We start from the raw sequence: 20,767 nt of genomic DNA on the forward strand, positions 1-20,767 counted from the left end.
TATTAGACTATATGTACAGTCGTGAAACTTTACGATACATATAAATAATATTATTATGGTATATACTTTCGGTGGTTTCCACATTAATTTACAGTAAACTAACGCAATATATATTTATTTTATTAATCAAGGCCCCGTTTAATAACGGCATATTGAAACAAATGTCGGATCATTGTGTAGAAACCCCGTTAACAACGACACTATTAAAAGTTCTGGTCTAGTTTTGGACCATCGATAGATCAACTTCCTATATTATATTTGGGTAGACATTCGGAAGCACTTCATCTAAATCGTTCAAGTTTACGAACTTCCTTGGTGACCTCACGGAGGACAACACAAAGGTAACATTTAGAAGGTCAAATGTTCTCAAGAAAAGGCAAAAAAGTCAACAAAATCGTCGTCTTTCTGTGATCGACACGCTTCATTGCTACCGGTGTCATTTTCATAACGTGGACGTATGCATACGTGCATACAGTCAATGCCTAGCGCTGTTGACCGACGACCATCACTCGACATAATCTTACCTTTTCACCAAAACGCCGCTTCGATTCTCCTAAAGCGTCAAGGGAAAGAGTCTTCAATATCTAAGCTCCTTGAACGTCTATTCTTGTTTGTATTATTAGCGTAGTTTATGTGTGATCAACAGTCTTGGACAGTAGCAACATGACTGGGCGGCCATTACACACCTGTACCGTGTTGCTAAGAACGCATCGCGACCACCGACTTGTTGCCAGTTTCCGAATCACGTGACCCGATTGCATAAATAATGAGCAGTAACTCCCGTGTTCGTTGCTATTTACCTAATTTGCATAATCGATTGCTCTCTTGTTGCTGTGTCATTTGTTTACTTCGGCGACATCAGTAAACAGAATAAACAAAAGTGTATCATGTCGACGTATTTCAATAAAGAAAAGAACATTATCTCGTTACGTACCATTCATAAATTGGACACCATTCTCCGAGCGAATTCTCACAATCGCTCTCGCCACGCACCTGCACCTCTTCACGGTACCTTGCGCAGTACAGATTTGACGATCACGCCCACTGTTAGCTGTGTACACCCATGAGCACTTTTGTCACATAAGTTATTTCAAAACTAATACAAATAAACTTAATATTTTCCGTTAAATGATATTTCATGGTAGGCTTCTTCGATCAAAAGTATCTTTCATTGTATTAGTTTATAAGTTCAGATTTTCGTATTTTTCAGTTTACATTTTCAAAATTACCTTTAGCAATATTAGTGAGCCATATTTCAAATCTAGGGAATTATATTTTGATGTCTTTTTTCTTTCACTCTTTCCCGTTTTCTTTCAAATTTCCTTTCCTTTCCTTTTGATGTTGTCATGACGATGCCCCGGGTACAACTACTAGTTGAAGCTATCCACAAAATCAATTTCGGAACTTGATAAAATTATGTGTATTTATCCAAACAAGGGCAGCTTGAATTTGCGACATTAAAATACAAAAAAAAATCCCGGGTTCTAAGTTTCTCTTTATCAATGCCGTTCACCTCCGACGAATCTTGAACCGATGAACACTTTTATTACGTATACACGCAAAAAAAAACTGTGTGAAGTACGTACTAGTAATTAAAATGCTTTCTATGGGAGTATCCCCCCCCCACCCCGGGGGAGTAAATGTAACTAGAATTATACTAGGCCTCATCGAACACAATCAATACAACCTTCAATGAAGTTGGTTTCAGTGTGTAGCTGCAATATGCCAATAATTGTAGCTTCAGTTTTGGATTTTGAGTTTTAATCTTTTGCATAATATTAATGAGCTTTTAAATAACTTTTATAAAAACAAAAGAAAAACTTGTGACTATTTAAAAAATAAGGCTACAATTATTGTCACTGAAATATGTAAGTACTGAGGTATGGTGTAAGAGTAATCACGTTTAGACATCGACAGAAAGTTTTAATGACTTAAAAGTAATGACATCAGAGGCAACAAAATGTCAAAATATACCAATTTTATTTTTTATCCTCATGATTAAATTTACTTGGAAAAGTTCACCATTATTAAAAACCCAAATCATGAGTACCTCTTGCCCAAATAAAACCACAAGTTCGTATACATAACCAAAATACCTCCACTCCACCCTACACCCCACCCCCACCCCATCCCACTTATTCTCGTAGTAATAACTGACGCCATTCCTACCAAAATAGATACAAATAGCAAATATACATATAAAAGTACGAAACAATTGAATGTTTGGAATAGATGTTTGCTTTATGTTAAGTATGGCGCTCTAAATATGTTAAGTATGGGTGTTATACCCTAACATATAAATAAGCTAAAATTCCCATAGGTGTTGCTGGCTTAGCAGGGTGGATACATCGTACACTGAAAAAAATTTACTTGGAAAAATTTGTTTCGGAACGGGTTCGCGCCCGGTCCACGTTCCACCCGCGCAGTCCAGCTTTTTCCTCTCGCCGTTAAATGAAATTCAACATTGATTGGAGTTATTGTTTACTGCTCTAGCAATTTCAATAACGTTTTTGTCTCGTTTGACAGGTTACATTTCGGGGAACAAGGTCATAATCATGCACTTCAATGTGTAGGTATAGAGGGCGCTAGTCTTGTAAAATGCTCAGAAGTTAGTCTTAGAAACACGAGAAATAATAGAGCTTGGATGAACAATCGTAAAGCCTAGCTAAAGTCAATTTTTTTATGATCAGTTGCATTCTCTGTAGTTGGACTGATATTCGTTTATTCAACAAACTCATAAAATTAACTTCAAATTGTAAAACCCAAAAAGTCGAGTATTTCTGAAATACGTCCCCTTCACATGCAAATACTAGCTTGCTTTTGACGGTATGTTATTTATGCACATAGGGCACCCAAGTTTAATTTATTGCGTGAAAGGCCACAGGTCGACCCAAAGAACATATATACAAAACTTGTTAAACAAAAAAGAATAAATACATAAGGTGAAGACTTTGTTTATACATTTTTAGAAAAGACGAAGAAATTAAATTTAATAACAGAAAGTTTTATCAATTTAATAAGATTTCACGAAGCAAAAATGTCAAATATACGAATTTATGTGTTATCGCCAAGATAAGGAAAAGTTCACATCATAAAAACACGATGTATGAGTGCTTTTTGATACACGCAATATATATTGTCCTGTTTATAAACCAATGCGCAAATTAAAACACCACCACTACCCCTGAAGTGATGACTAACACATCCAGACCCTTCACAGCCTTCCTGCAAAAATAATTACAGGTCATGCATATTAATAAAGAAATAATATATACATTTGTCATATAGCTTGAAGATGGTGTGCTAAACACATCGAACAGTCCCTTATTGGTATTTTACTTTGGATCCATGGAATTGGAAGTAACGCCGACTTCGAACACTATTACCTGTTCAAAAGCCATATATATATATACATATATATATGTATATATATATATTTGTGTGTGTCAAAATATACAACACACACACACACACATACAGACAGACAGACAGACAAACAGACAGACAGACAGACAGACAGACAGACATACACGCACACATACACACAGATTTATCTTTGTGAATACATGCGCTACATACCGGTGCTTATAATGACGTAAATATGTCAAGTACGCGTGTACTTCCCTTACCTATAAATACGCTAAAATTCACTTGGCTAGTGCTGGCTTAGCAGGGTGGATACTTCGTACACTTACTGAACAAATTCCTGTTAGAATTTACTTCGGAACGGGTTCGCGCCCGGTCTATGTTCCACCCGCGCAGTCCAGCTTTTTCCTCTCCCCTATCGATGAAATTCAACACTGCTCGGAGCTATCGTTTACTGCTGTTGCAATTTCAGTGGAAAGTTTTGTTTAATAACAATGTATATAGTCCTCTTTTGACGGGTTACATTTCGGGGACAGCAGCTTGTAGAAGGTCATTCGTGCAAGTGCTTCTCTGAACACAAATGTAACTATAGAGGGCGCTAATCCTTGTCACGCTCGCTCGTTTGAGGGTAGGTTTGCACGTTTGAGCGAGGGTATATAAATAATGTGGTAGGTTATCCAACCCAGGTCGAATGATTTTTTATCATTTGCCTGATTTTTATGTACTTTTGTGCCAACATTAGTATGATCACCCCGGCCTCTTTTCCACCTTCATCACTTTTTAGACGGTTTAGAAAGTGTGCATGCATTGATACATGAATTGTTAATCCAAAGACAACTTTGGAATTATTTACCCAATTGACACAGTTGCAGTGACGTCTTTGAATACTGATTGTGGTACCATGATAAATAGACTGTATATGACGTCATCGGTCCTTGCTTATCAGTGAGATTAGAGAGCGCCCACAACGGCTGATCTGTCAGTTTACATGATGAGAGTAGAAGTCTGAGAAAATCCAGTATATTACATAAGCGAAAACAACGGGGGGGGGGGGGGAACAAAGGGAGAGGGAACAACAATGGACCTTTCCGAATTGATGCGAGGGTGCTAGAATACTAGGATTAGTCTGGATGCCACGTCTAGTCAAAGTCCACCAATCAGCACAAAAAATTAGTTCATCCAATCAGTGAACCCCAACTGTTACAGTGACGTACACACTGAAGTAGCATCTTGAGCTGACAAACATACCATATTTGGACATTACATAACTGACCCAATAAACACTAACTTTATGAGGGGCTGTGTTATTGGTTAGAATTTTGTGATTGATTAACAACGACATGATGTTAATGACTGTGTGGGTGGCTGTGGATGAATTTTAAATTTCATCACAAACATCTCAGGACTTCTAGAGTAACAACTTTGACTATCTATTTTGTGCATGGAGGTGGTAAATGGTAAAGATACTGTATAGGAACTAGACTAGTTTAGGATTGGCAGCTTAAACTAGGGTCGGTTGGGTTATCATAACCACATAATTTTGTTTATTTGGCCAAAGCATTTGTTATCGTAAACACATAATTTTGTTTATTTGGCCAAAGCATTTGTTATCGTAAACACATAATTTTGTTTATTTGGCCAAAGCATTTGTTATTGTAAACACATAATTTTGTTTATTTGGCCGAGGCATTTGTTATCGTAACCACATTAAATTTGTTTATTTGGCCAAAGCATTTGTTATCGTAACCACATATTTTTATTTTTATTTGGCCAAAGCATTTGTTCTTTAAAACAGAAACACATAAGCTGTTGTTGTTGTTGTTGTTGTTGTTGTTGTTGTTGTTTAAAAACTGAAAAACACATGAAATTAAGTTTAGTTGTTTATATTTTATTGACACCTTCATTTTAACATTTCTTACAACACACAGCACAAAAATAAATCCAACATTACAAAACATTTCAGCACCACATAATATTTGATAACGTGACTTGACCTCAAATGTCATTGGTCATACATCCTGGACCTAGACCTAGGTCACACATCCTGGTACTTTTGCAAACACATGACAGCTTCAAAATTACAATGAGGAAGTGTATACATGAATGATTAACATATTTCCCAGGATGCCTTGCAATAAACTATAGCAATTTTCAGACTTTTCTGTAATTATGCATTCTTTTACAATAAGATGAATATTTAATTTTTTCTTAGTTTTTTATCTGGATATTGTAAGTTTTCAGTGACAGCCAATCAAAATGGCAACATGGATTAATACAACTTTGGGTATTATTTTACCATACTGTTTTACAAATCAAGTTAGTTTCCAAAGCAACGAAGAATAATACTATCACTATTTGAGCTTGTACACAGGTAGAGAATTCACATATTTCTACATAATGCAAATGAGTATGCAAATATATTATAATGAGCTAAGAACTGCACTGTATGGTGATCATAATTTCTCTCTTTCAACAATTCCCCCCCCCCCCCCCTCCCCGCCAAAAAAAGTAACGTAGTAAAGTCGGGAGATCTATGTATCACTTGGTGTACATCAACCATTCATTATATTATGTGACATTTAAATAGACTACAGCAATACAACATGTCTACATCTTTCTGAACACACTAACTCTAATCTCTAATAGGTTAACTCAGATAGTATTTTGACGATACTTGTATCTGTTTATGTCTCTCTGTGTGAATCTTTCTCTCTAAGTACATCATATAGTTGTCTTTGTAGGTTTTTGTCTCACTCTTTTTCTCCCTGCAGTGAGTATATCTATTTATACATCTCTAGGCACAAACAGCCATTCATCTGGCTCTTCTCTGTTTACAATAAATGTGTGTGTGTGTGTGTCTGTCTGTCTGTCTGTCTGTCTGTCTGTCTGTCTGTCTGTGTCTGTCTCTCTCTGTCTGTCTGTCTGTCTGTCTCTCTCGCTTGCTTGCTCACTCGTACTCTCTCTCTCTCTCTCTGTCACATGTCTCAATAACTTGAACAGACTAAAAAAAGTCATCACTTGTAAGAATAATATGAACAATAATACTGTAAGATTAAAGAATATATTGCACACAATAAATAGATATCGCTGTCTTTACTATCTGTCTTTACAGGGTCATATTTCGGTTATCAAAAAGACAAAAGATTTGTATAGTTTGGCCACAAGGGGTGCTATTCAACACAAAATTCTGGTCAGAAATGTTGGCCAGAATATTTCAGTGTTTTAGAGCATTTGAAAATCATGATTTTTTTTCAATGTTTCAAGCAAAAATGGATGAAATTCTTGGTTATTTTAAATAAGTAGCTTCATCTGTTTCTATGGTTATAATTTTAGGAACTCAAGAATTTTGTGTCTATCCATTTTGTTGGCTGTTTCTTACACCCATGTGTTTGACGCCGATGATGAACAGCTAAACGCTCATTTTTGCTCTAATCTGACATACTCATGAATTAGCTGAAAAATGAATGAGTGTAATATGTCATTTTCTGACAGCTTTCCTTTGGTTATGCACAAACCTACATTCACTTCTTCAAATGGTATAAAAATTGACAATGAAAATAACAATTTGACCTCTGAGGTCAAACACACATGAAATAAATATATGCATATACAAATTAAATAATCAATAGCCTTTAAGTGAAAAGGAAATAATATGTATATATAACCTATATGTAAATAAAATTGTATGACCTAGGGGGTCAATAAACGTATATTGCCTTTGTGTAAATAAAATAATGTCTACAATAACACTCAGCCCTGGGTCAATAATTGAAAATATTACCTGCAAATTCAATGCATTTTACCAGGTTATTAAATATGGTTATTGACCACTCTTAAGGGGTTATTGCACAATGTCACACAAGCTCATTACGTGAGCTTCCTTCGTTTAGGAGGGGAGGGGGTCTGGCATCAATGCAATTGCTGAACTTCATTTTCGCATTTGTAACCACATTTCGATGGAAAAATTTCACTCCTTCAATGATAACACCTTTTGTATTTATTACCGAGATGTTGATAAGTTGATAAAAAATTACTTCTAATGTGAGATATGGTGCTGGGTTTCTGGTAGTATTTTAATGTGTTTACAATCATGGTTTTTACATTACATCGATCATAGTGGTGTGACCACTACAGATTTCATCATAGTTTGCATCAGATATAAACGTTTGATGTCGCACTTGTGAATGTTCATTTAGGGGGAGGGGGGAAGGGGTTTGACCTAAAGGAACGAACAATGTTCATTTGTTGAGTTTGTGGGACATTGTGTGATCATCCCCAAGTACATTATATATGACTGTGACCCTCTGGGTGAATAATATTGTATATCATAATCCAGGTAAATAACATTATGACACGTGGGTAAATAATATTGAATATCTGACTTTAAGTAAATTTCATTTATGGACATAATGATACTGCCATAGGAAATAAAGTGACATTCCATATTTGGTGAAGGCCATAGTCCATATATGGGCGTACTGCAACAGGGCAGCCAATGATTATATTATCATTAACATCTTAATTTGCATACAGAATTACACAAACACTATATGTGTATACTTACAGCTATATTTACAAAAACTTTGTCAGCCATATTTGGACAGGCCAGAGTCCATATATGGGCGTACTGCAACAGGGCAGCCAATGATTACATTATCATTAACATGTTAATTTGCATACATAATTACACAAACACTATATGTGTGTACTTACAGCTAGAGGCTGTATTTTCCAAAAACTTTGTCAGACTGACTCGACTAACTGTCACAGTGATATTAGATTTAGCTCTATCCTGAATTTTATTATTTTTTGTCTATGTGTATCATTCTTCTCAGTTAATACGATTAAAACATACATGGACAAAATATGTCTAAAATGGGGTAAAAATGAAAATATGTCTGAATGAGGTACTGATTTTGGGTCAAAACACACCTAAATGAAATACAGATTTTGGACAATGTCTAAAATCATGTATGGGTTTGATACATGGGCGGCACATCCATACCCCAAGCTGACCAAAGGTACACCCCTAGACACTCACCCCACCCCATCCCCATAACACCCCTGTGTCTTCTCTGGAAATGAAACAATCCAACTGAACAAGACCATAAGACTCTTATGTTTACAGTACAGATTTAAAACACAATGCAAACTGAAAATAGAAACATATCCAACACATTTGATAATAAAACTTCCAGAACATGAAAATATCAGCAAATCACACTCTTGTCTAAGTCACAGGGAACAGACATAATGAAACACAAACGTTTGCATCTGGTCCCATAACTTGCTGGTAATGGTAATGATTGGTTTGTTTGTTTGTTTGTTTGTTTGTAAGGTATTATGCTTACAAGGGATCCCCGAAATCAAAGTCCAAACCAACACCTTTCATCTTCTGGGGATAAATGCGTTCAAACTTCTCATTCATGGCGACAGTAAACATATTCTTCCAGTAGCCCACTCGATCTTCTGTAGAAAGAATGTAAGGAACCAACCTAAGTAAAAATCTTAATGCAATTTCTACCATGTTAATAATTCAAATGCCTGTGAACAGACAGACAGACAGACAGACAGACAGACAGACAGACAGACAGACAGACAGACAGACAGACATAAATGGATACAGACAGAGACTACTTCAAAGACAGACAGGTAGACAGACAGACAAACTGACATACATACATACATACATACATACATACATACATACATACATACATACATACATACATACATACATACATACATACATACATACATACATACATACATACATACATACATACATACATACATACATACATACATACATACATACATACATACATACATACATACATACATACATACATACATACATACATACATACATACATACATACATACATACATACATACAGGTATTACAAGACAGGTAGACAGACAGACAAACTGACATACATACATACATACATACATACATACATACATACATACATACATACATACATACATACATACATACATACATACATACATACATACATACATACATACATACATACATACATACATACATACATACATACATACATACATACATACATACATACATACATACATACATACATACATACATACATACATACATACATACATACATACATACATACATACATACATACATACAGGTATTACAAGACAGGTACACAGTCAGACAGACAGACAAACAGACAGACAGACAGACAGACAGACATGTATTACAAGACAGGTACACCAACAGACAGAGAGACAGAGAGACAGAGAGACAGATAGACAGACAGACTGGTATTACAACAGCACTTACCACGTCTATTATACTGTGTCTCAGCATTCCAGTAGTCGGCTATCTTTCCAATCATATCAGCTGTTATTGTCACTTCCATAAACCTGGCAAGTTTACCAATTGTCACACACAACTCCTGTAAGACGTACCCCAAATTGTTAGCACTTACTATGTGTAACCTTATCAAGTACTTAATCCTGGTCTTGGTAGCAAGTTGACCAATGTTTGGCGTAGTAGGTACGGAAAGATAACCAGAGTCGTAGAGTACACTCACAACACTATATTCTTTATTGCTACATGTGGTACACTAAAAGTTACAAGCAAAGGATAATGAGTAACTCAACCCCTAATTAATATTCATGTACCTGCTCACCCCTAATTAATATTCATGTGCCTGCTCACCCCTAATTAATATTCATGTGCCTGCTCACCCCTAATTAATATTCATGTACCTGCTCACCCATTATTAATATTCATGTGCCTGCTCACCCTAATCAATATTCATGTGCCTGCTCACCCCTAATTAATATTCATGTGCCTGCTCATGAAAAGTAATGCAAATGGAATAGGCATGACACATATCACACTATGAAACTATACTTGGTGTAGGGAGTTTTGGAAATTGGAGATGATATACATTGAAACTATTCCAGTCTTACCTTTTTGAGGTCCTCATAATTCAGAAACATGAACTTAGGGTCGTCTTTGTAGAGAGTTTTGGTAATTGGAGATGATATACATTGAAACTATTCCAGTCTTACCTTTTTGAGGTCCTCATAATTCAGAAACATGAACTTAGGGTCGTCTTTGTAGAGAGTTTTGGCAATTGGAGATGATATACATTGAAACTATTCCAGTCTTACCTTTTTGAGGTCCTCATAATTCAGAAACATGAACTTAGGGTCGTCTTTGTGTGTCCAACCATCAAGTACGTGATCAAAGTAAGAACCATAGCCCACTACAAAATACAAACAGATTTATCATTATTATATTTATATTACTTATTATTATTTATTATTGTCAAAATGTGAGATTAGTGACATGTGACATATAATTATATTAATGCTGGGGAGTGTTAATTTTGTTAATTTTTTGGAATTATATTTATTATTCTGTAATATTTGGTAAAAATATACAGAAGATATTTGTAGGTCTCTTGACCAATCAGAATGCTAGATTGGTTACATGTGACATATAATGACATGACTGCAGTGACTGGTCTTTATGGAGGAAGACTCTTGACCAATCAGAATACAAGATTGGGAACATGTGACATATATTGACATGACTGCAGTGACTGGTCTTTATGGAGGAAGACTCTTGACCAATCAGAATACAAGATTGGGGACATGTGACATATAATGACATGACTGCAGTGACTGGTCTCTAAGGGGGGAAGAAAGGTGACACTGATGACATATGTACAAATACATGGATGGGTGGAGGGGGCAGGGGAGGGGCAGAGGCAGGGGACAGGGAGGGGTCTTCAAACATTTGTTGACTTTTAAACTTACATTTATTATTCAGGAATCTGTTGAAGAACTGGTTAAAGGTACCTTTGTAGTTAACCATACGAACCATACGATGGAAGTCATAAAATGAACACATGACATCCTTGGGATTTCTAGCAACATATATCACCTACGTACGGAGAAAAATGAAAACTAGAAGATTAAAAGGCAAGTAAAATGTAGCTGGTACTCTCTTACATACACTATGAACATTTCAAAAACTAGGAAAAATATTGCGAGAATGAAGTAGTACATCCCTGACGATGCTGGCAAGATGTCAGCGAAAACTCAGGATTCGCTCCCAAAAAATTTTTTTTGACTCTGTGAGTAGAAATTTTCATTAGGAAAAATGTTGTTTTGTGTTTGTAAGAAGGAGAAAATTTCGTAATATTTGCATATATTTCTTTACCATGATGTGCTTTAAATTATGTGGGTACCTTGGTGGAGGAGTGACATAAAGGATCTGGTAAAAATGCACACAGTAATGTACACTGTATAATAATTTTAATCTGGAACTCCAGTGAAAAAAAAAGTGGACTGTGGTAGCTTTAGACTGTAAGATATGCCGTACCGTTCCACCCTCACTGCCCTCCTCTCACCCGACATGGGAGGGGTTGACCAATGTGTGAGGGTGCCCCGTCACGGCGTACCTTACAGACTAAGGTAGATTTTACCTCCTTACCACCTTTCAAAAAACATGCTAGGGAACCATGGTAAAATGACTGCGACAGGACGAAGGTAGATTTACATACCTACTTACCACCTTAAACAATCAATACTGATGTAGCAGGAGTTACAGTGTGTTTTTGTTAAGGGCATTACTTACATCAAATATAAATGAAATTGTTTTGACTTTTTGCCCTTAAAGTGTCAATATGGATGAGGATTGGGTATTTATTTTGGAATTTTAATTTATAAGACAATGTTATCACGGCTTCCTACTTGAAAAATCAATGTCAAACAACATTGACAAAGTCTGTCTCAATACATAGCAAAAATCTAACAATATGTATAAAAAGTTTGTTATCGTACGTACAAAAACAAAGATTTTACATGTTTGTTAATCTTTTGCAATTTATTGAGTTACAAACAAGGACTTGGTCAATGTTGTTTCCTATTGAATGTTCAAGTAGGATGCCATAATAAAATTGTTTTATAAATTAAAAATCCAAAATAAATTTTCAATCCTCATCCATATGGCCACTTTAACAAACCATTACTTTTGAACATTTCAAATAACAACAACGTATAAAACGCTTCTAATTCAATTTTTTTTAAAATAAGAACATTGTAAAACCAAAATAAAGAAAAAATAAACAAACAAACAAACCTTTGAACTGGATACCCATCATGCAACACATGCTAGCGGTATCTACCAATCAAATCGTATGGAATACAGGAAAGGGTCCTAAAACACTCACTACGTACAAAACACATGTATTTTCTACGCCTAGCTTGCTAGGTAGGGTCAGACTGAAAACATGCAAAAAAAAGAAAAAATGAAACGAAAACATGAAATACAGGACAAAAATAATAAATGGTGATATTGAAAAGAAGAAGTCGTCTTTCATCTCACTGTGCTATTTGCTAGCACTGATGACAAAATACCAAATTTGGTGTCTCTCATCATTGCTAGCAAATAGCGTAGTGATTTGAACTGTTTCGAAACTCCCATTGGGTGTTTCTATCAGTGCTAGCAAATTGCACATTGACTTGAACTGTTTCAAAACTCCCATTTGGTGTTTCTCATCAGCACCATAGCACTGAATGTCGTATCTTACAGACTATAAAAGTATCTATTACCAATATATTGACATTTCTGTCATGTAGGTATACATAGTTACATAGTTTGATAACAGGTGTGTTTATTTGTAATTAAAAGTGATTACTAGTATTTGTATTTACTCCATTTGTTTACAAATCACTTCAAATTTAACACATTTTTTACACATTTTTTTCAATCAATGAGTTGAAAACACACTTAATCTATCTTGATATTGTCTTTTCAAGTAGAAAAACACACTAAAATTGGGGGGGGGGGGTTATTATCAAAATCCAAACTAAATATCTATTTCTCATTCATGTGGTGTGAGTTTATGCACTCAAGTGAAAATACTTAAACAAAAACCACATTCCAGTATAATGTTAATGTCTATGCATGTCTTCTATGGTTGTCATCTAGTATGGTTAGGACAGTTGATTGCAGAGTTGGAATCTCATGAACATTTTTTGATATGTATGATAAATTACATCATCGGATAGTTTATAAATTATATCTTAATTACCTGGTTTAAGTTCAGTCAATTGCAAGTGATAGTTAAGTATACATCAGTAAGTAGAATACTATGAATATCTTTTAGATCTGTGATAAAAACTTCACCCAAATACGTATAAACCCAGCTTGTAAGTAGAATACTGTGAGTACCTTTTCAATAAGCAGCAAAATCTTCGTCCAAATACATATAAACTCAGCTTGTGCCCCTTTAAACAAAGGAAGCCATCGACATATCAAGGCTTACACCCCCTGTCAGCTTACCTTACATTGGTTTTGGCGTACACCAATTGGAAGTAACTTTACTGGAAGATGTGATTTGATAAGACGTGGTGATTTCATATCTTTTAACATTTCCAGACCTGGACTAGGATACTCTAGGTATGGAACTGAGTCTTCCACAGTTTCTTGGTCCAAATCTGCATTTTCAATATTACCACCTTGACTGAGTAAATAAATGAGGTCTTGTGTCCACAATGCTGTCAATATAAAACACAAAGATGACATCTATATTATTACTGAAATTTTTTGGAAACTGTCCAATTTAAAACTATACCATTACTATGGCATTCACAGCGTTATTTCATCTGTATTTTCTGTGAAACAGTTACAAGGCTTTTCTAATATTTGTGTTTTCTTTGAACAAGGTATCAGGTGCAGAGAGCCATCTTGTAATCTCAGTGTTCTCTCTGAACAAGGTAACAGACACAGAGCAGAGCATTGCATTGCATTGCAACACATGCATTGACAGCTGTAATTTGTAACATCAAACATTGCATGAGATGTGAAAAATATCATGCTGCCAGGGCCTGATTGAAACTGAAATTGAAACTCTATAGTCACTCTGGTTTGGTAGTAAAATACATTACGCTGCCTGATTGAAACTCTATAGTCACTTCGGTTTAGTAGTACCATGAGTGAAGTGATTTTTGTAAGCTAGCTGTAAAGGCATAAATTTTTTCAAAATTATTATTTCCCTGGATTGCACCCTAAAGGTAAGCATGTAGATCTTGTAATCAGGTCAAAGTCATTTGTGACTTGTAGTTAGGTCATGGTCATTTACAAGAGTGACGGAAGTTGAGACAAAGAAGGGAAGCAGGGTTAATAAACTATAGACATGTACATGTGTATTTCCTTAGTTGAGAAGGTATCAGTTTACATCAAGTAATATTCAAATTTTATAGGTTCTGAAAATCGTGGTTGTTGGCAAATCTAATCCATGGGAGAAATTTTCCCTCCACTGCCTATGGTTAAATTAGTCTAAGTTTTACATCAAACAACATTTTGAGGTTCTATGAAGAACTGTGGTTGCTCGTAACACCTGATATGCTAATAATTTTCATCATCATCTTCATTTTGTTTTGTTTGTAGTTTAATAGTTGGACATCATATATCGCGAAGTTCAACCAGGGTGACTGTATACAAAAATCCAATATGGCGGATAATGATGTCACAAATAGTAAAGTATAATAAGTCTCGCGTATCACAAGATTTCGGTCAGATGTGACACCATATAGGTGTGCACAAACTTAGTAATGTTTTTTAAGTCTACACATCTCTGGATATATAGTTTGAATAATTGTAGCTTCCCTGAGAAAACTAAATGGCATAGTTATGCAAATCATGTGAATACATTATGCAAATGAGCATTCAAACAATCTGTGGAGAACACCGAGTTTCAAAAAAAAATTGGAGTTTCTTGGTAATCGCATGAAATTTATGTGAAGTAAAATCATGAAATAACTCTTCAAAACCAACAGATTACTTGAATAAATTTATATCCTGGAGTACTTTTCCTCTTTAATTACATAATAATTTAATAATTAATTTGGGATTAATTGATTTGCTCTGTATTGTTTCTAATTTGTACTTTTACTAGTTACGTAACTATAGCGATCCCTCAGGGTTTCGTTTCTAATTTGTTGAAATAAAGAAACAAATGGAAACATAATGCAATATTTTGTTCATAATCTGTTTTGAAAATATTGCTCCAGGAAAGAGAGAGAGAGATATTGGGTATAGTGGTCAGTGCAAGAATCAATTCTCGCTGCCGCATGGTGGCATAGCACAGTAGTTCATTTCACTTACACAAAATGTCGCAACAAACTGTATTCATTCAATCTTGTGATCTTAAAGTGTAACAATATGTACAGTTTGTTATAGTTTCCTGCGATGTTGTATCAAAGTTCAAACAGAACCTGAGTGGCAGTGAGCAATGACTGAAACGAGAATTACTAAAAACTAAACATCGTGATTGACAAAACGACAGTGAATAACCCCCAAAAATATGAGTAATAATGTAATGGACATGAACAGATGTTAATAATTTACTAATTTTCTAAGACAGAAGCATTACTCCCGTTTTGTCATTGAAATAACAAGTATACGCCAGGGGGAGAGGCTCGCGAGGGGGCGTGACTCAATCTTCGTTCAACATCCGAGATGAATCCAAGGCATAGGTCAGTGCACTGTGTAGAAATTTGACATCATCGCGGTTTGGGCGATAGATTTCTGGTGGTTGACTATAAAAAATACTGGCAAAATGACTGATGTATGGGGTCTTTATATAGTCGAATCATTTCAAAGTTGAAACAATGCTTCGAGAACACAGAGACACAGTGGCCCACAGATGTACATCACCAATGCCTTGGGGAGAATGAATGAATGAAAATGACAACAGACTTACCTGATTTCGGATATGTAACTATCCATACATCATCGCTTCTTACAGGAAAATTCATGATGTCTTCCATTTTACCACGACAGAATGGAGGTAATCGAACCCCCTCATAAACGTAATAGTGCATAATATCATCGTACGAATCGTCTGGACTGTCGATACTGTTAGAGATGCAGAAATCACCCGCAGCTTCCGCCATCTTGATTCGATCTGCTGGAATGCGTGAGGGCGCTGTTCAGTTTGCCCGTTCTAAAATAAATCACTGAACTTTTTTTTCGTTTCGTTTCGAATATTTAGAAATAACAACCAAATGATGGTATTTAGTTGCTGTTACTGTTTTTGTTGAAAATGTTCACACATTTTGTTAATTAATCAAACGAAAAAGAATGCATACTCCATGTTTTCTCAATCATTGAGCTCAGCGTTATAAAGCTTGCAATCGCATATTCGTCATACATGTACCTCGTGCCGAATGGCTGCGGCTGAACCTCCCCCTTTCCTATAATTTATTCTGGTAACAAAATGACTCGTATTTACATGGATAGTGAGGGCGCTGTTACATTGACAAAGGTGACAAGAAGTTGCGTTTTTATCGGAATTAAAATACTCGCCACGAGTGAAAATCAAACTGTACATCGATCAAACTATTCTATTATCTAAATGTTAATGTCGAATGACATGCCTCATGTATCATACATCCTCTTCAGGTGCTGTTTCATGGAACCCGTTAAAGCTTATTAGCACATATTTGATGGCACAGCATATTTTTTCGCGACGTTTTAGTATACTTTTAACATTTTATCTATAATGCGTTAAATACCAGGTTTTAGTTCTGCCAATAGCAAATCTTTCATAAGTTAACATATAACACTTTTCAGATATTGCTTAAAATGCAGCAAAAACTACCCCTAATTTAAAAAAACAACAGATATACGGACATGCAGACTGCAGCGGGCGGGCAGGCAGGCAGGCAGGCAGGCAGGCAGGCAGGCAGGCAGACAGACAGACAGACAGACAGACAGACATACAGACAGACAGACAGACAGACAGACAGACAGACAGACAGGCAGGCAGACAGACAGACAGACAGACAGACAGACAGACAGACAGACAGACAGACAGACAGACAGACAGACAGACAGACAGACAGACAGACAGACAGACAGACAGACAGACAGACAGACAGACAGACAGACAGACAGACAAAGAAACAGTGTGTCCGATGCCTGTACTTACCAAAGCCAGGGCTTTTAGTTCAAATTGCTAGTTTTCTTTCCACGACTGAAATTCTTCACGGAGTGCCTACCTGTAGCGTGTCCTTCAAATAATTAATGTCGACATTCGTTTTCTGATCTCCAGTTCCATCTAGCGTTTGTCCCAGACTTAGCCAGTAATCACCGTCTTCAGGATCTAGGAGGTGTCAATGTATACGAACAAAGTTCTTCTGCGTACAGACATCTTCAAGTTGTTACTATAGTTACAGTGACTCACGAGAATATGAGTTTTGTTTGCCATGGTTACTGGGTACTGTTAGACTGCGCCATTGTTTTGACTGCAAAATGAGCAAGAAACGAGACAAACTAACTTTCACTTGTGTAGGACAGTGAATAGATCTCGGAACCGTGAGCTAGCTACAAACATTCTTAAAGCACGAAAATACTCTTGGCTAAGGGCTCATAACTGCTTTTAAGGCCCCCTATGCGACTCGTAATTTCTTCTGCCGAAGAAAGAACAAGAACATGGGAATGAACCAATGAGAACGCGCACACAGACAATGTAGAAAAACGTCAACAAATTGTTCGATAAGCGTTCCTTTGGTTACACAAAATCGAATGAAAATCTCCTTGTTCGTCACAATGTGGATCACATGCACTTGATGATCAACGTACTGTCCACCATCAGTCCTGTAGTAACCACGTATCGTTACAAAGATGGGTGGATGTTTAGGAAAACAACGTGAAGAATCGGGCAGAGCTAGGGTAAGTTTTACTTCATAAACCATGAACTTTGTAGCGAGTTTTGTGTATCTTTTAATCAGTTAGTGTGATAATTTTGAACGTTTATGTTCACTGACTATCAGAACTCTTTTTGGTTATTTTCTCTTGTTGGTGCTTTTGTGGGTTGCGCTCTCTTTCCTCTGTTCTGTTTTCCGATTTCGAATTTTTTTATTTCTCAGAGGAAGAGAGAAAGACAGTTGGAAGAAGGCGGCGTATCACTCAAAAAGATGATCGCAACTGACAGAAAACAAAGAAAAGCAGAAAAAAAAGAAGAGAAGCGTCTTCTCAAACAACAAAAAAAGAGAGAGAAGATGATAGAACGGTTGTATGGTGAACGGGATGCCCTGGAAAAGCTGGAAGCGGAGCAAGATCGTCAAGCTTCAGCGGACATCAGACGTCGGAATTCACAAATGTAAGACCATGTTTACAAGGATTTTTTTCCTTTTACCGTCTGTAACATATTGTTTTATCAATCTATGACATTGCTTGATGTGGTTTGTGGTTTCCAAGGGGCGCAATAAAAATTTCAAATTGTTTGAGATTAGCGTTTTCTAATTTTAATTAATTTTGTCTACTTATAATTGTAATGACTTGAACGATGTGATGTGTATATAATTTAATCGCATAGTTTCCATTGAAGAATATGTAATTCCAAAGAATTTAATCACAAATTCCGTATTTAAAAAAACTGACAAATTATAATTTACAGAATTATTTTTATCACACGAGGTATTTATAAAAACAAAGTATACTAAGGTGCTTACCGTCGAGGGCGTTTTGATTTCCGTCTTTCATAATATCCAAGAAAAGTGGCAGTCATAGTGTGTCGCGTATTCGGTATTTGAAATGTTGCAACATTTCATTTTATTTTAAAATGTGTGCTTTTAAGAAAATGGCTTTCTTTCCGATTTTCGCGTCTGGAAAATATAATATGTAATTACTCACCGTGTGTGTTTGTGTTACTCTAAATAATGACAAAAATCCAGTAACCTTGGTTACACGTTGTTACAACTTGTTCAGCATTGACAATACGCTAGAGAAAATAGTTAACAGATGACGTCATCTCAATAACACCACCTCAACTCCCCACCCACATCTCACCCCACCCCCACCCACCCTATTCCAGTTCATGTACTTTGATGTCACATTTCTGATTTCGCTTACTTTATTGCAAAATGTATAAAACATTAAAATAATGACACGTGATCTTTCTATACTTTACCGTTACTATGGAAACTCCGACTATATCTTAATAATATAGTGAGAGTAATTTTATCATGTGTTCTCTTAATGATAGCAAAATATTTTTTTCTAAATGAATGATTTATCACTTTCACAAATCCACCATTTTACTCTCTAATTTTCCTTATTTTTTCCTTCTTTTGTTCCCGTGCACTGGTTACCAGGAATGACGTCATTGAAGAAATGGAAGTCTTTGTACAAAGAGAGAAGAGAGACTGGGGCGATATTGGTCCGAGAGCCCCCCTAAGAGAATTTCCTCGATTCGTAAGAATCAGCGTCCAAAGCAGAAAAAGAAAATACAAGCGTCAAAAACTTGCAAAGGGCTGGGAAATTGACTCACCAACAATGAAGTTCGCTGGCAGAGTGATTAAGTTAATGCCAACTATTGATGAGGAGGAGGAAGAAATCTAAACTTGTACAGAAAAACAAAGTGGCGGTGTACATACACACGTACAGACACACACAGACATGTGCACACACATAGGCACACACACCCCTGCACAACTAACGTTATAACTATACACTGGTCTTCAGAAATCCCCCGATTCTGTTTACTTTACACACATACCAACACTATCAAACACTGCCAGGCATGCAAACAACAAGAACGAATTCGAACGACTAGTTTCCCACATACGTATTGTGCAGAACCCCCCCCCCCCTTCTCACATACGTCGAAACATCGCGGAGACTATGTCACATTCACACACGCATACACACACATACAGACACACTCACAAACATATACATACATACATATACACAAGCACGCACGCACACACGCACACATATGCACACACATCGTCACCTCACCATCCTTTGAGAATTGGCAACTTAATAAAATAACAATATCAACATATCTTTCTTGAATCCTGTCTCCTTATTGTTCCTCTTTAATTAACCCAACTCCTCCCCTTTCCCTTTCCCTCCCCTTCCTATATCTATACTTCTTCCCTTTCCATTATTTACATCCTCCACATACCCCCCCCTCCCCTTTTTAAAAGAGTCATATATCAATGAATTAAATTTGTCATTAGGATGACAAAAATATAATTAACTTGAATATTTAATTAGTAAGACAACGTTTATTTCAATAAGTTAAACAAGATCGTCCGGCGTAGAGAGATTTTGGTTAACTTTGAAAAAATGAAATGTGGCTGTGTACATTATTTACGTATAGAGTGATTTGAGGTTTGGTAAAAGTGGGTGAATGGACAATGTGTCTTTATTTAGTCAATTAAGAAAGAGAAATGGTAAAGTAATGAAGTTTTTAATACGTAATACTGTACCAGTTTAGAACTGTAGACTACACACATACATACACACATACACACATACACACACACACACACACATACACACACACATACATACACACACACATACATACACACA

At 36.1% G+C, this 20,767-nt stretch overlaps 3 protein-coding genes across 4 annotated transcripts in view; 1 reads left to right on the top strand and 2 right to left on the bottom strand.

The window, feature by feature from the left end:
* LOC144452635 (EF-hand calcium-binding domain-containing protein 6-like) overlaps positions 1-679 on the bottom strand; it is a 31,300-nt gene extending 30,621 nt beyond the window's left edge. For both annotated transcript variants that reach the window (XM_078143762.1, XM_078143760.1), the window contains exon 1: positions 525-679. The gene's annotated coding sequence lies outside the window, so the exon portion shown is untranslated. The remainder of the gene's footprint in view (positions 1-524) is intronic.
* LOC144452852 (large ribosomal subunit protein uL1-like) overlaps positions 1-20,767 on the top strand; it is a 418,633-nt gene that overhangs the window by 45,417 nt on the left and 352,449 nt on the right. The gene's annotated exons all lie outside the window — the stretch shown is intronic.
* LOC144453068 (sulfotransferase 4A1-like) lies at positions 8,500-16,332 on the bottom strand. The gene is made up of 6 exons (XM_078144342.1): positions 16,140-16,332; positions 13,718-13,932; positions 11,185-11,311; positions 10,534-10,628; positions 9,692-9,806; positions 8,500-8,835 (listed from the first exon to the last, which is right to left on the bottom strand). The coding sequence occupies exons 1-6, from the start codon at positions 16,330-16,332 to the stop codon at positions 8,714-8,716; spliced, it is 867 nt and encodes a 288-aa protein (XP_078000468.1). The 3' UTR covers positions 8,500-8,713.

The sequence above is a fragment of the Glandiceps talaboti genome, chromosome 23 (genome assembly GCF_964340395.1).
Source record: "Glandiceps talaboti chromosome 23, keGlaTala1.1, whole genome shotgun sequence".
Taxonomy (NCBI): domain Eukaryota; kingdom Metazoa; phylum Hemichordata; class Enteropneusta; family Spengelidae; genus Glandiceps; species Glandiceps talaboti.